Below are 16874 nucleotides of genomic sequence, written 5' to 3' on the forward strand. Positions count from 1 at the left end.
TTCTCTGCTACCGCAGGGCAAGCGGTACCGGAGCGCCAAGTCTAGGACAAAAAGGCTCCTCAACAACTTCTACCCCCCAAGCCATTAGACTGCTGAACAATTCATAAAAATGCCACCGGACAATTTACATTTACACCCCCCCCCCCCCGGTACACTGCTGCTACTCGCTGTTTGTTTGTTACCTATGCATAGTCACTTCGACCCCACCTACATGTACAGATTACCTAAACTAGCCTGTACCCCTGCACACTGACTCGGTACCGGTGCCCCCTGTATATAGCCTTGTTATTGTTATTCTTATTGTGTTACTTTTTATTTTATCCTACTTGGTAAATATTTTCTTCTTCTTGAACTGCATTGTTGTTTAAGGGCCTGTAAAGTAAGCATTTCACGGTAGTCTACCCTTCTTGTATTCAGCGCATGTGGCAAATAAAGTTTGATTTGAAGTATCTATCACTTGGATGGGTTTGGAAGCATTCAGACTTTGTGTCGCTGGCAACAGCTTTGGCCACTGTCTTATCGTGATTATTACTTGTCGTTACATTGTGTTCACAATAGATCCAATACAGCATTATGGAGTTGCTTCCTGATTTACACAACTCCCTCCAACCACAGTATACAGGACAGTATTCCCAAAAGCAAACACTATAGGGCGGACGTATTTAATGCTTACCCTATAAGGTATGGTGCCTGCTGGTTCTGTTCTACCTGATAATTAATTGCAACCACCTGGTGTCCCAGGTCTAAAATCAGTCCCTGATTCGAGGGGAACAATAAAAAAAATGCAGTTTAGTTTGAGGGCTATTAAGCCTTGTTCACGCTGCAGGCCTTAATACTCAAATCAGCCATTTTTCAAATCCGTTTTGGACTGCTGACTGTCCAAACAGCAAGTTACAAGCGACCAAATCGGATGCGTGTTCAGACAGCAGTCATTTGCTGAAATGGCTACGCTAGTTGTCATTGTAATGACGGTTGTGTGCACGGTGGTGTAGGCTGATTGGTGGTGGTGCTCGGGCTTCCTATCACTCAGAAGTTATGTAGCAAGCTAAGGTGACAATAATGCCTGCCCTGGACATTTCCCCAGTTGCTTTGAATGTTCAAAATCATAGTGTAAGAACACTTTGAAATTCTCAAAGGATAAGATGATCCAACTTTCAAAACAAGTTATTTTTAGCTAGCCACAGCAGCGGTTTAGCTTTCTAGCACATTTACCAATTTGTTTGTAAACTATTAACAAGCTAGTTCGCTACCACATTCTTGTCAAATTGTCAGAGTAGCTAGCAAGCAACAAGATATGCCAAATAAGTCTAAAAACTACTTGTGGGCAAATAAATCAGATTTAACCATTTAGAGAAAAGTCACATGGCTGGGAATCAGATTTGTATGAACCACCTACGAAGTTGGTTTGAAATATCCGATTCCATTTGCGTTTTGGCTGTTCAGACTGCAGGAAAAAGCAGATTTGAATCAGATATGCAAATAGGTTTTGAGTCACTTCAAATTGCCAATGTGAACACAGCTGACAAAATCCATGAGTATGTCTCAAATGCCATCAATAACGTGAAAATATCCCTGCTGCTCTTTCTTTCTTGAACAGGTACCATTTTTCTGTTAACTCCTCCATACAGTTAAGACTGAATTCCCTGAGGATTTCTACCCTGTGTTTTATCTTGGTTTGGGATCCACTGTGGGGATATGACAAAAGGAGAAAGAGCATGCAGCAAAGCCCCACGGTTACACAGATTATAAGTATTAAGATGTTGTAGAACAATGAATAATCATTATGTTAGCAGGAGATGGATGAGTTTACAGATAGGCGCTAAGGAATGGGCTGGGAAATCCCAGTCATTTTACCCATTCGTATAGCCGTAACTTCTACTGTATGCCATTTTGCTGTCAACTTTCAAAATAATTCCCCCCCCAAAACAATTCTACATCCACCTCACCTTGTTTGAATACAGAAATGCACACAATGTAAGAAAAGTTGATTTGATAAAGGGGTCCAGAGCCTTCTCTTTATAAAGAGAATGACTGATATATCTTGTAGGAGCATGCCGCTACCTCATGCATCTAGGGGATACATTTGACCCTTTATTTCCTACCATTGTTCCCCACGTGGCTGCATACATGTGTTAATACTCAGAGAGACAGACAAGAAACTAGTTAAAGTGCACCAAAAGCTCTTTATTATTAACCGTGTGACACAAACAGCAGCAAGGGACGGACTGGGAACATGGCTACGTCCCACATGACACGCTATTCTCTATATAGTGCACTACCTTTGAACAGCTCATAGGGCTTAAAGTAGAGCACTACCGAGTGAATGGAGTGCCACGTGGGATGGGCCCAATGAAGAGGAAGAAGGTCGGAATCAGATCTTGTTGAAAGCTGCTACGTCAACACTCTGGACCTGCAGAACAAGAGACTAGAGATAACATTCATCAAAATAAAGTACATAACCATTTCTAATTTGGGTACGCTAACCTCTACAAAGTGTGTGTCAGTAACATTTGTATATTTCATTGTGGACCACCAAAGGATTACGTGTGTGTGCGCCTGTACTCACAAAGTCCTCGAACTTTGTAATCTCCTCCTCTAGCAGGTCTGTCCCGACCTTGTCGTCCTCGACAACACACTGGATCTGTAGCTTCCGGATACCATAACCCACAGGAACCAGCTTAGACTGACCCCAAAGTAGACCGTCAGCGACAACAGACCTCACACATTCCTCCAGCTTAGCCATGTCTGTCTCATCATCCCACTGTAAGAGAGGGGAGGGAGGGAGGGAGGTGGGGTATAGAAAGAGGGCAGGGGAAAGAGGGATGGGAAGATAGTAATGTCAGGAACACAAACACAGAGGAAGAGACCAAAATACCATTCATATTTCTTAAATACTGTATAGTGATTGGAGAAAGTATTAGGAAGAGCGTGGGGTCTATGAGACATACAGGCTTGACGTCCAATAGGATGGAGGACTTTGCGATGAGGGTGGGTTTCTTTGCCTTCTTCTCTGCATACTCTTTCAGCCTCTGCTCTTTGATTCGCTCAGCTTCCGCATCCTCCTCTTCATCGCTGCCGAACAAGTCCATATCATCATCATCATCATCATCTTCATCCTCCACTGGGGGGCTGGTCTTCTGCTGCTGGACAGAGGTTCCCTGAAGAGAAGGGGAGAGGTGGATGAATACACACACACACACACACACACACACACACACACACACACACACACACACACACACACACACACAAAAGTTTGGACACACTTACTCATTCAAGGGCTTTTCTTTATTTTTTACAATTTTCTACATTGTAAAATAATAGCGAAGACATAAACTATGAAATAACACATTTAATATTCTTCAAAGTAACCACCCTTTGCCTTGATGGCAGCTTTGCACACTTCGCATTCCCTCAACCAGCTTCATGAGGTAGTCACCTGGAATGTATTTCAATTAACAGGTGTGCCTTGTTAAAAGTTAATTTGTGGAATTTCTTTCCTTCTTAATACATTTGAGCCAATAAGTTGTGTTGTGACAAGGTAGGGGTGGTATACAGAAGATAGCCCTATTTGGTAAAAGACCAAGTCCATATTATGGCAAGAACAGCTCATCATTACTTTAAGACATAAAGGTCAGCCAATCTGGAAAATTTCAAGAACTTTGAAAGTTTCTTCAAGCGCAGTCGCAAAAACCATCAAGCGCTATGATGAAACTGGCTCTCATGAGGACTGCCACAGGAAAGGAAGACACAGAGTAACCTCTGCTGCAGAGGATAAGTTCATTAGAGTTACCAGCCTCAGAAATTGTAGCCCAAATAAATGCTTCACAGAGTTCAAGTAACAGACACATCTCAACATCAACTGTTCAGAGGAGACTGTATAAAATCAGGCCTTCATGGTCAATTGCTGCAAAGAAACCACTACTAAAGGACACCAAGAAGAGACTTGCTTGGGCCAAGAAACACGAGCAATGGACATTAGACCGGTGGAAATCTGTCCTTTGGTCTGATGAGTCCATATTTGAGAATTTTGGGACCAACCGCTGTGTCTTTGTAAGACAGAGTAGGTGAATGGATGATCTCTGCATGTGTGGTTGCCACCGAGAAGCATGGAGAAGGAGGTGTGATGGTGCTTTGCTGGTGACATTGTCAGTGATTTATTTAGAATTCAAGGCACACCTAACCAGCATGGCTACCACAGCATTCTGCAGCGATATGCCATCCCATCTGGTGTGTGCTTAGTGGGACTATCATTTGTTCTTCAACAGGACAATGACTCAACACACCTCCAGGCTATGTAAGGGCTATTTGACCAAGGAGAGTGATGGAGTGCTGCATCCGATGACCTGGCCTCCACAATCACATGACCTCAACCCAATTGAGATGGTTTGGGATGAGTTAGACCACAGAGTGAACGAAAAGCAGCCAACAAGTGCTCAGCATATGTGGGAACTCCTTCAAGACTGTTGGAAAGGCATTCCAGGTGAAGCCAAGAGTGTGCAAAGCTGTCATCAAGGCAAAAGGTGGCTACTTTGAAGAATCTAAAATATATTTTGATTTGTTTAATACTTTTTTGGTTACTACTTGATTCCATATGTGTTATTTCATAGTTTTGATGTCTTCACTATTATTCTACAATGTAGAAAATAGTAAAAATAAAGAAAAACCCTTAATGAGTAGGTGTGTCCAAACTTTTGACTGGTACCACACACACGGGTAGACATGTGAACATAATAAAAATATATTCCATGGCTACTTGTCTCGTAAGAATGACATCTGTCGAAAGACAATGGCCATTTAGCAGATTATTTTATTCAAAGCGACAGACTACAGTGAGTGCATGCATTTCTAGTATGTGTATGCGATCCTTGCGGTAATTGAACCCACAACCTTGGCACCATGCTCTTCCCGACTAAGTCACATAGGACCAGAGCGAGAGGGACTTACGTTTGTACAGGGGGCTGCAGAGACTGGGGCTGCAGCTGGCGACGGTGATTTCTCCAGCACCGCTACCCGACACTCCAATTTAGACAGAGCCAACCGCAGGTCCTCCACCACTTAAAGACACACAAAGGAGAGGAAGTCAGTAGGATTACAGATTAGTTATAACATCTGTAATACAGATTAGACATTCTGTATACAAATAGGGAAACAAACACCTTTCAGTGACATTACAGAAGTGTAATTTGATCTCTATACATGTGGACACACATACATACATACACTGAACAAAAATATGAAAATGCAACAACATTGCAACGATTTTACTGAGTTACAGTTCATATAAGGAAATCAGTCAATTTAAATGAATTCGTTAGGCCCTAATCTATAGATTTCACATGACTGGGCAGAGGCGCAGCCACGGGTAGGCCTGGGAGGGCATAGGCCCACACACTTGGGAGCCAGGCCCAGCCAATCAGAATTCGTTTTTCCCCACAAAAGGGCTTTATTACAGTCAGAAATACTCCTCAATTTCATCAGCTGTCCGGGTGGCTGGTCTCAGACAATCCCACAGGTGAAGAAGCCGAATGTGGAGGTCCTGGGCTGGCGTGGTTACAGTCTGCGGTTGAGAGGCGGGTTGGATGTACTGCCAACTTCTCTAAAATGACGTTGGAGGCGGCATATGGTAGAGAAATTAACATTCCATTCTCTGGCAACAGCCCTGGTGGACGTTCCTGCAGTCAGCCATGCCAATTGCACTCTCCCTCAACTTGAGACATCCGTGGCATTGTGTTGAGACAAAACTGCACTTTTAGTGGCCTTTTGTTGTCCCCAGCACAAGGTGCACGTGTAATGATTAGTGATGCGCCGATACTACATTTTTGGCCAATACCGATAACCAATAATTTCCTTGCCAAAAAAAACGATATCCGATATTTAGAATTTTAGCTGCCTTTAACCATTCTAGTACAGTTAAATAGTTTACACACACACATACACCGATGCAGTGGACTAAGGCACTGCATCTCAGTTCAAGAGGCGTCACTACAGTCCCTGGTTCTAATCCAGGCTGCATCACATCCGACCGTGATAGGGAGTCCCATAGGGCGGCGCACAATTGGTCCAGCATCGTCCGGGCCGTCATTGTAAATAATAATTTGTTGTTTGTGATGTGCCTAGTTAAATAAAGGTTACACACACACACACACACACACACACACACACACCAAAAAGTAATTTTGTTGGCATTTACGTATGTCCCCAATACCAGTAAAACAAAATAAAAACCTATTTCGTTCACTTACTTGCTGTGCTGTTTCTATTTGACGTGTCCAGTAACAACAATCTGTTTCAGTAGATATAGTTAGCTAGCTAACTATATAGCTAGGTGTCATCTAAAATAACTCTAATTTATAAGACAGTTCTTATTTTATTAATGGTGGTCGGACCCATCTGTGTGAAGCTAGCCACAATAAGGATTAGGCACAATAGTGGACTTTGCGGTTAGCCTTCAAAATAAAAATATGGCATAATTCTACTATTTGTATTCATTTGCATCACTGTCAATGACAATTATTTTGAAGGCAAACTGCAAATTCCACTATTGTGCCTAATCCTTATTGTGGCTAGCTTCACAACACATAACCCGTTCCGATCCAGCCTCACTCGCCAGATGAAGCTAGCTGGCTGCTTACAACGTTGGCTTTGGGCAACAGGGTTAAGTAGCTGGCTAGCTATTTATTTTCATGAACTTAAGTTCAATTTCAATAGGCGAACAACAACTGGCAACCTAGCTAATACTTACTCACAATGATTCCTAAATCATTGCTAAGAATAATGAAAATGACAGCAGTTTCTACTGGTCATTGTTTTCAGGCTGGTTATATTGGTGCTAGCTAGGTACCAAGCTAAAGATAGCTATCCCAGAAGTTGCGGTTGAACAAATGATGCTTTATTACCAACGCAGTATTGTAAACACGTCATTTGTGGCCGGTGTTTGCTTGTTTGCAGACTTTTGTACAGCTTTGACAGTGCTACTGTATCTTTTTTGACACGCAAAGACCCAAACGGCGTTCCATAGTATGTATGTCATGAAGCTAATAGCAGTGATGCTATTACTGTGCAACTCCGGTAGGGCAACATCTGAAAAATAGCGCACTTGGTAGTGTGTACCGGTGCTCGACCAGTCAGCGAAAACCAACATCACCCACGACAGAGAACGGTTGATTGTCAAGGGTAACATACTCTTTGAAATGACTGCTCGACTTGTTGACTGCTCGATTGACGTTATTACGTCATGTAGCTACGTTATATAGGTATGCACAGTAGCCTTGACATCGGTTTTTAACATCGGTGTTAAACTAGACATCGGGCCGATGTTGATGTCGGTATTTTTAGCTAATATCGGTCGATTCCGATATGTTCACCGATACGATATATCATGCATCCCTAGTAATGAGCATGCTGTTTAATCAGCTTCTTGATATGCCACACCTGCCAGGTGGATGGATCATCTTGGCAAAGGAGAAATGCTCACTAACAGGGATGTAAACACATTTGTGGACAACATTTTTATGTGTATGGAACATTTTTGGGGATCTTTTATTTCAACTCATGACACATGGGACCAATACTTCAAATGTTGCGTTTATATTTTTGTTCAGTATACACACACACCTTGGTTCAGACTGTGGTTCTCTAGCTCCAGGCTCTTAATCCGTGTGATGAGTTCGCCTTGATCTCCTGCCCCATTAGCTGCACTCTGAACACACACACACACACACACACACACACACACACACACACACACACACACACACACACACACACACACACACACACACGAAAGAGTGTCAGCATATCACTATAAGCATATCACCAGCGAACTCTAGTGGCTAAACTCAGGTACCACCACAACCAGTTAAATTGAGGAGACAGGGCAGACATGAATAGAATGAGTAACACATCATATCCCCTGTACACATAAATAACCACCATCACCTAGAGGCACAGATTGGACAACGACAGCTACAATTGCAGCTCATGCAAAGCTGTCTCACTCTGGAATAAAAGGTACTTTAGAGTCTGTGGTCATGGTGATGATCAGAGGAAAGTTTCAGGAAATCCAGGTAACCCCTCTGGGGCATTATACATGAAGGTGTCCAAATATTAGAATCCTGAAGTTGACCAATCACAACTCTTCAAAAACTAAAGAAACAAGTGTCCATCTCTGCACCACCTAGAGAGAGAGTAAGCTCAGTGGAGGGTGGACAAGGATAGGGCAGACTATGGAGACAGATAGACAGAGAGAGAAGCAGAACCATCGTACAGGGAGAATGAAGGAGGGTGGTTGGGTTTGTTTGTTTGTTTGTGTGAGTGTATGTGTGCACAAGTCTGTGACATTGCTCTTAGTGTGTGTGTGTGTGTGTACGGGGGGGGGGGGGGGGGGGGGGTCTAGCTACTGTCACACAGGGTGGGACACTTACGGGATGGGGGTTCTGGGGTTGATCAAAGCCTCTGCTAGGTAACAGCGAATTCTTCAGCTTGGGTGTGGGGAGGGAAGGGGGAAGGGAAAGAGGGAGAGAGTTGAATGGGGTTGGAGGTGCAGAAGGGACACTGGCATAAAGAGAGAGAAAGCTACAAAAAGGATCAAGCAGAGTTAAAGTATACCCAGGGTTGGTCTAAAGAGGATTCAGAGAAATTTAGGGCTAGCCAGCAATGCAAGAAATCATGTTTTCGAAAAATAAAATAGAAATCTTCCTTCATGAATACGACCCAGGGTATTCAATGCTCTTAGCAGCAGTTCAGGGTCAAGGTATCCATACCTTGCGTTTCCCTGTGACATGTAGCCTTAGCCATGTGGTCACATATAGCTGGTTCAGCCTAGCTTACACGTTTGTGTGTGTGTCTTTGACCATGTAACAGAAACTAAACATACAGGGACTGCTGTAGAAAACTAGCCGGCTGGCTAAAACTGGCATATTTACAGTTATGATGTGCACTGTCCCTGTAAAATGGCATTTAATAAAGTATCTTACTTTCAGTGCAGCTTTAAAAACAGATCATGTGAGATATATGGGTTGTATGAAGGCTCGGATGGGTTTATATTATACTCACTCCTGCTAGGGACTTCTGGATGTTCTCTCTGGCCCGGGCTATGTCCTGCAGGATGGTGTTGGCTCCCAGCTCCTATAGGGTACAGTACAGGAGACCAGGTCTGACAGGATGTAGGCATACACACACACACCAGAGACGTATCAAGTTTTAAGTAAAGTGAAACGCCTTTCTTGCTTCCCAACAATGCAGTAATCGATATCAGGTGGCGACACGTGTGAGGAAAAGACAGACAATGTGGGGGAGAGCATTGGCACACAACCACACAAACTAAAAGAAACGCTCTCTACCTACCTGTGCTGGGTGTGAGCTGCTGTTAATGCGTTCGTAGAAGTGTCTCTCCGCATCATCATAGCGAGGCTTATCAAACCAGATCTTCTCCTGGACAAAGTAGTCTACTGCTGAACTCATGGTGCTACACGGACAGAGAGAGAGGCACAGAGAGGAGAGGAGGGAGAGAGGGACAGAAAGAGGATAGCAAATGGTTAGTAAAGTAACATTCAGTCCATCAGAAAGCTTGTGTCCCTCTGTTTTAACCATCTGTGTCCCACTATTTACAGACAAGACCACTTCTCTTTCCCAGTCACCCCCACACTAACATCATCCTTAGAAGTAAGCTACATCTTTCAAAACCACTAACATTGAGTAAAATAAATCAAGCATGCAAAAAAATAAATGGAAAAGGATAACATCTAAAACCAAATAAAACAACAAAGAGACAAATGAGCATGCAAAACACAAAGTTAAATAAATTATGTGAAACAAACAAATGAACCAAATCAAGACACAGACAACACTAAAAAGGAGGGGAAAAAATAAGGGGGGGGAAAAAGGAGAAAGAGTAAATGAAGCTGTCTGTGTTTGTAGAGGTCCAGTCTCCTGGGATGGGTCATACTTGTCCCTCAGAGGGCCGGTGCAGGCGACCGATGACGGTTGTGGTAACAATGTTGCCGACACCACAGCATCTTCTTGCCCACGAGCCCCCTCCTCTCTGTCTGCTACTGTTGACTCAGCAGGTACAATCTGGCGGTAACTGTAGAAACGGCTCTCTGCAGTCTCGTAGCGTCTCTGGTCCAGCCAAACCCTCTCGCTGTCTGGATGCAGGAAGTAACAGACTCCTCCCATCGACATGGCCACGCCTTCCTCCTCTGCAACGTCAGCAGGCTCCTCCTCCTCCTGAATGGTGCGCAGAGCGTGGAAGACTTCGAGCTTCCCCTGTGAGACCACGGCTTCTTCTTCTTCCACTTCTTCCTCCTCCTCCTCTTCAACAAGACTCTGTGGGTGGTCTCCACTACCTCTGGAGGTTGAGGGAGCGTTGGGGTTGGTACGTGAGGTGGAAGCTCCACCACCCAGGTTGTTGCCGGTGGGAGAACGGTTGTTTCCATAGAGGCTCTGGTAGAAGGCTGCCTCGGCCCGGTCGTAGAGAGGTTTCTCCAGCCACACATCCCTCAGCAGCTCCATGGGGAGACGGGGAAGCCCATTCACTGGCTGGCCAGGGGCCGGGGTCAGTGGGGATGTGGAGGCTGCCTGGGGGGTCTGGGCCAGGGACAGGTACCCCTCGTCTGGCGTGGCTGGTGTGCTGGGGCTGTTGGCAGGGAGGGCTAGGAAATCTGGGGCCGCTGGCTGCAGGGGCTCTGCAACAATGCAATGCTCTTTGGCGACTATGGGTGGATGGTTGCTGGGGTGGTTCGGGGCTTGGGGTGAGGGTGATAGTGAGGGTTGAGGGGAGGTGGGGTGGTTGTCAGTAGTCAGGGTTGGGGGTGAGCCGCTGGGCCGTGTCATCGCCCCGTTGGCAGAGTGTGCCAACCAGCACTGATACAGACTCTCAGCATGCTCATACACACTGCGGTCAAACCACACTGAACCACACTCAGACCGCAGGCCGAGCAGGACCGCGCCGGCGGAGTCAGGAGCAGGGTCGGGAGAGGTGCGGCTACTTCTCCCGTGGCAAAGCTGGGGCTCCTCCCCTTTCTCCTGGCCAGGTGGTGGTGGTGGCAGCTGAGTCACCATGGCAACAGGAGCCGGGCGGTTATCGGGTTGAGCGGAGCGTTTACGACGGCGACGCCTCTTCCCACTGCGTTTCCCATTGCCGTCTCCGTTCACGCTGCTACTCTCTGGGGAGGACGAAGCGGCACCACCCCCGTTCCTCTGACCTCCCTCCGCTGCCACCTCAGTGGTACAGTCCACCTGGCAGCGTCTGGAAGGGAGATCAGGATCGGACTGATCCATTGCTGAACACAAGGGGTTCCTCTGAGGCATCATCTTTGATCCGAAGCAGAGAAAGAGAGTGACAGGGACAGGCTAGAGGGTTAGTTACACAGAGAGGAATTTAGAGAGACAGATTGATCCATATAGATTATATGTCTTTTAAAAATCTTCTAATTTTAGTATCTTTGTAAATTTTACTTACAAAGCAACTCTCAGTTTAACAGAGCTAAGAGAGGATTCAACGGACCAATCCCAGAATGCTTTTAGGCATGCAGGAAAGGAAGAGAGCGGAAAATAATGTGAAAAGAACCAGATCAAGCAGACCAATAGATTATGAAAAATGAACTGAACGATGGATGATGTCCACTTCACTGGTTGTGTTTGAAGAACACAAACAAGAGAAAAAAAGTATTCAAAGTGTACACTAAGTAAGAGGCTAGTGCCTCTTTCACAAGTTTGACTCCCATTTCATGCCTTATGAACACAACTCCTGATGTCCAATGTTACAATCTGGAGTTCTTGGGATTCTCATACTTCGGAGGCTACCCATAGTAGATAAACACCCCTTTAACCAGCATGTCTCTGGACTACTTCTATTCAGGTCTACACAGAGGTAGAGGACACAACATTGTATCTTTCCCATTATGGAGTCTGTGAGAAAATGGGCAGCGCCATTGAGGCCATGTCCATTTTGAAGTAGTCAATTTTCTTATTTTATTACTTCTACGAGTTAGTAAACAAACTGAAAGGGTGCATACTGCCACCTGGAGTGTGTTGTTTGAACAGGAATTAGGCCAAGGTTAGCGATTTACAGCCACCTGCAGTTATGTAATGCTTGCTCATTTTATGTATTTGTTTTACCCTTATTTTACCAGGTAAATTGAGAGAGCGCACATTCTCATTTACAGCAACGACCTGGGGAATAGTTACAGGGAAGAGGAGGGGGGGATGAATGAGCCAATTGGAGTATAATTCATTGGCTGAGTCCTCCTGATGACCTGGATGGAATTATGTGATGCCTCCTTAACCGATAGAAAGTCCCACCCAGTTGACTACTTCGAAATGGTGAAACTGTAAAGATGACTATCACAAGCAAATGCCAATAATGACAGCATATATCAACATGCAAATTCTGCATGCAAACTGAAAAGGTTTCTGCATAACCTTAAAGGGCAAAACATGTAATATGATCACTCAGCAAGGTTACTGGGCGGCCTTGGTGAATGAATGACGTGTTGTGTAGTGGTGAATGGTGATAACAGTAACAGCACTGGCATGCTCAGTCAGAACTAATGCAGGTAAGACCAACTCGCACTGTGGAGCGGACCAAGTGGCACCCTATTCCCTAGTCAAAAGTAGTGTACTATAAAGGGAATAGGGTGCAATGTGGGACAAATCCTGTGTGATCTGTATACACAGCATAGAAAGAGAATCATAGATTCTATACAGTAAGTCTACACAACATAACCTGCCACAGTCATTAGCAGTGTGGAATGCAGCTGTGGTTTTGATGAAGGAGGACGATCCATGCATCATTCATGATTCATACAGTAGCATTGTGAAACAGGAAATACATTTCCTTATACCGATTTCCATGTTTTTCCCCCCCAATTGTTTTTAGGCCTACTAATATCAAACTTGGCTGTAGGATACTATTGCTGAGCAATGTGATTTAAATTATATTTAAAAATATTTGTTTATTGTTACAATTATTCAAATCTTGATGAATTCACCATTCAGAAAATGATTTTGTGCATGACAGGTGTGTGTATAGTTGGCCTATATGAAACCCTACGTAACTCACCTTCCTTGGTGAGCATAAGACCAAAAACTGTCGTGATTAGATTAGAATGTTCATCCATTCAGCAGCCACCAGCCATGAACAAACAAACAAACAAACAAACATTATAGCCTAATACGCCATACAAACCTACCGGAAAAGCAACACTTTTGGGAATAGGGTACAGTATAGGCGTGTACAGTATGCTTACAGTAGCCTAAATGGTGGCAGTTTCATAATTAGTCTAAAGTGCCTTCACTTCCTTTTGGATCCTCCCCATGGAGCATGCAAGAGCAACGTGTGAAAGAGGAAATCTAAGGTATTCATTCAATGCCTGCCTTTGGAGTGGGGCCATGCGGGGGTGGGAAAGGCTATAAAGACTGCATCGTTGCAACGAAAACGTTTAGATTTGTATGTCATTAGAGGAATAATCAAATGCCTAAAGCACATTTTACTAATGTTAGGCTACACGTCGCAATCATACTCACTTTTCCAATTCTTGAGAACATAGAAAAGGGGACAGAGGCATACTATTAGAGGTTGTCGTATTGTAAACAGTGACAAGAAACAGTAATACATTATAGCTTGTTGTTAGCTGACTAACAGCAACATTGTATCAACCGCGGAGCTATTCCTTTGTTTGATCGCTGTTACAATGTAACTATTTCAGGTCACCAGCTCGCACTGCCACTGCAGTGTCGACATCTTCAATCGCTCTCAAGATATCGAGGCAGGGTGTGACAAATTAAAGCCTTAATACACATCTATATTCATTAGCAATGAATTCACTGAAAAAGTTGGATTATTTTAATATTTGTTCTCAGTATATGTAGACACTCATTTTTAGCCGGTCGGCCCCGTCTTGGGCGCCCATCATGGCTCCACGACATTTCTCTTTCCTTAACCATTCACATTATTTCTCCCTCCCACCAAACAAGTTGACTAACGACTCACATGTTAATTTCTCGAGAATCCCCGGCTCGAAAAGTGAACTGTCAGTTACTTACTGTTCTGTATGTCGGTGGTTAACCGGGCCGGTGGTCCTCGTGCGATTGTTCAGCTGGGAGTCTAGAACAGAAAGAGTGACGAGTGGGAGAATAAAATGCGAGTGAACCGAAGGGGAGGGGGAAAGGGCCCTGCTCTTTTAAACACCCGGTTATTTTACACTCAACCGCTGAAATTTGTATTTTTTTATCCACATATTATGAATGTCCAGAACAGTGTATTAATGATTTAATTTTTCATTATTTTTGTCCATCAGTTTTATTTAGGGTTGGTATGTTCCCACTGCACTTGCTCATGACAGAATCAAGAACTAAATCATAAATTATTTCGCCAGCAGGCTGAATACGTTGACCATCGTTTGTCACCATCTTTCAAAGTGCGTCATTATGGTTATATAAATATATTGTCAGACTTGAGACGACATGTCAACTGCATGCACTTTACATAAATCATATGATCAAAGGTCCGTTTTTGATGAAGTCGCTGTAGTTGCTTCTCACTAACTGCACCATGCAGCCATCTTCTGCATTGTGAGAGGCACTATTTGTCAACCAATCATTGGGGTTGTTTGAACCACACTAACCTATCGTAGCAGGCGTAAAAGAAAACGGCTGAGCAGACTTTCCTCATCCAGTTTTCAGCGGAAACGGAAACTAGATTGAATTAGCTGTATCACTTATGTAGCACTATATTGCATCACTCCAATAGGGTATCCTTCCGCGCGGCAGGATACATTCCGAGTCATTTCAGATTAGTCCAGTGTACCGGGGCACTACTTCCACCTCTTAATTTTCTCTGTTCATTCCAGAGAGGATTCGCTTGATAAGAGCTGTATGTTGGAGTGCATAATACCCGCAGATATTCAATAGCTCGGAGCAGTTAGCCTCTTCATCAGGGTGCTCTGCTGTCCTCCCACTCGGTGTGATTTGTTCCATCTCGTTTGGGTTTCGTCCTAGTGACAGTATACTAACTTGGGCGATACTCGGTTTAGTTTACTAGTTTTGCGGCGCTGAGGGTTGGTCTTAGTTGTCTGCATGACTTCAGGATCGTGGACCTCGCCTACCCCGCCGACGATCAGGAGACGTATGTTTCGCTCCAGCGGGCTTGCAGTTCTCCCCTGAGAGTGAGCTAGGTGTCGCGAGGCGCACCAAAAGGGATCAATATCATGCCAAATATATTCACAAATTTAAATCACTTTCCACAAACAAACACCTTTTTGATTTGTATATCGATATATTGCATTAGAATATTTTTTATAAGTGCAGATATGCAGGTCAACCTGCAACTCCATATTCGGCCTACAGTCCAAACACTTAAAAGACACCCTGAGGGCATAGGGTGTGTCTTTTACGTGTTTGGACTGCAGACTTGGAGGCACTTAAGTCACCGAACTTTTGGCAGGGATTTGACAATTGATCACAAGAAAAAGACAAAGGTTGCAGTCCAAACACTTAAAAGACACACCCTATCCCCTCAGCCCTCAAATTAAGTGGACCCTTCTATTGACGTTTCATGACATCTGACGAGTGTACTCTTGCAGGACAAGGGGCGAGTGAGGAAGGAATGATTTTTAAATGGACCACCCTTGGCCGGAAATTTGTCACTCGCGATGATTGTGTTTTCAGCCACTGGTAGCTTGTGGTTGTTTATATGCGCTACAGTCAATTATGAGTGCATGTCTGCTTATATTAAATATATAATTTAATATACGCCTACTGTATGATAGCTAGCAAATTAATTAGCTAACTAACGTTAGCCTGCCTAGCTGGAACTTCTGAAGGAGAATGTTTCATTTATACAATTTCCAAAAGATAACCAAACAAAAACATATGTAGTTTTTACGAGACGTGTTTGTGCCATCATGTGCATCAGTAGCACAATTTCTAACATATTTGCATTTGTTTTTGCTTACACTTGTATGTTGACTTCTCCATTGATGTTGTTTTTAAGGGTGTGTCTTTTAAGTGTTTGGACCACAACCAAAAGATTCTCACACGTATAAAAAAAGTTATCACGGTAGAAAAAAAGTTATCACGCATATAAAGCGATTTGTATTCATAGAAAAAAGGTTTCTACCCATAGAAAGCGATTTCTATCAATCGGTGGCAGCCTCTCGTTCGGCCATGTTGATGCCTGCTTTTCAAGGCTGCAGAAATTATAGTATGGTAACCATAATATGTTAACCATATGTGTAACTATAGTATGTCCAACGTAAATAATCGAAACCCTGGATTACTCTATATTTGCAACACTATTGTGGTGTAGACATGTTCATCACCCAAATAGTTGAATAAGCTGGCCAGTGTGATAGCACCACTAAATGTGAAGGATGTACGTGATCGTACGTAATTATAATCCATCCACTGTCTCATGTTGCACAGACGATGAGCATTAAGGATATATAAGTATTCCTGAGGCCTCTAACCATTTCCCCAGAAGAGGCATGCAAAAGGTAGAGGGGAGGTGTAGGATATAGGATCAGACTTTGTAACAGTATTGCTTCCGTCCCTCTCCTTACCCCAACCTGGGCTTGATCCAAGGGACCCTCTGCGCACACTGACAACAGTCACCCTCGAAGCATCCTTACCTATCGCTCCACAAAAGCCACAGTCCTTGCAGTGCAAGGGAAACCACTATTTCAAGGTCTCAGAGCGAGTGACGTCACCGATTGAAACACTATTAGTGCGCACCGCTAACTAGCTAGCCATTTCACACCGCTTACACTCCCTCCCTTTGACCTCCTTTTCCGCAGCAACCAGTGATCCGGGTCAACAGCATCAATGGGATCAACTTTTACGGGATCAACTTTTTTTCTACGACTACAAAT

At 44.0% G+C, this 16874-nt stretch overlaps 1 protein-coding gene across 4 annotated transcripts; it reads right to left on the minus strand.

The window, feature by feature from the left end:
* Positions 1 to 2163: 2163 nt before the first annotated feature.
* Positions 2164 to 14110, minus strand: LOC106584198 (elongation factor 1-delta). Of its 4 annotated transcripts, XM_014169201.3 has the most exons (9): positions 9950 to 11316; positions 9349 to 9469; positions 9058 to 9129; positions 8427 to 8483; positions 7618 to 7702; positions 4948 to 5057; positions 2949 to 3158; positions 2567 to 2761; positions 2164 to 2410 (listed from the first exon to the last, which is right to left on the minus strand). In XM_014169201.3, the coding sequence occupies exons 1-9, from the start codon at positions 11314 to 11316 to the stop codon at positions 2372 to 2374; spliced, it is 2256 nt and encodes a 751-aa protein (XP_014024676.2). In that variant the 3' UTR covers positions 2164 to 2371. The 4 variants fall into 4 exon arrangements, with proteins under 4 accessions (XP_014024676.2, XP_014024679.2, XP_045562087.2 ...); XM_014169204.3 differs by lacking the exons at positions 8427 to 8483; positions 9950 to 11316 and adding an exon at positions 14050 to 14110; XM_045706131.2 differs by lacking the exons at positions 8427 to 8483; positions 9950 to 11316 and adding an exon at positions 13067 to 13085.
* Positions 14111 to 16874: the final 2764 nt, after the last annotated feature.

Source organism: Salmo salar, chromosome 23, assembly GCF_965601325.2.
Source record: "Salmo salar chromosome 23, fSalSal1, whole genome shotgun sequence".
NCBI lineage: Eukaryota > Metazoa > Chordata > Actinopteri > Salmoniformes > Salmonidae > Salmo > Salmo salar.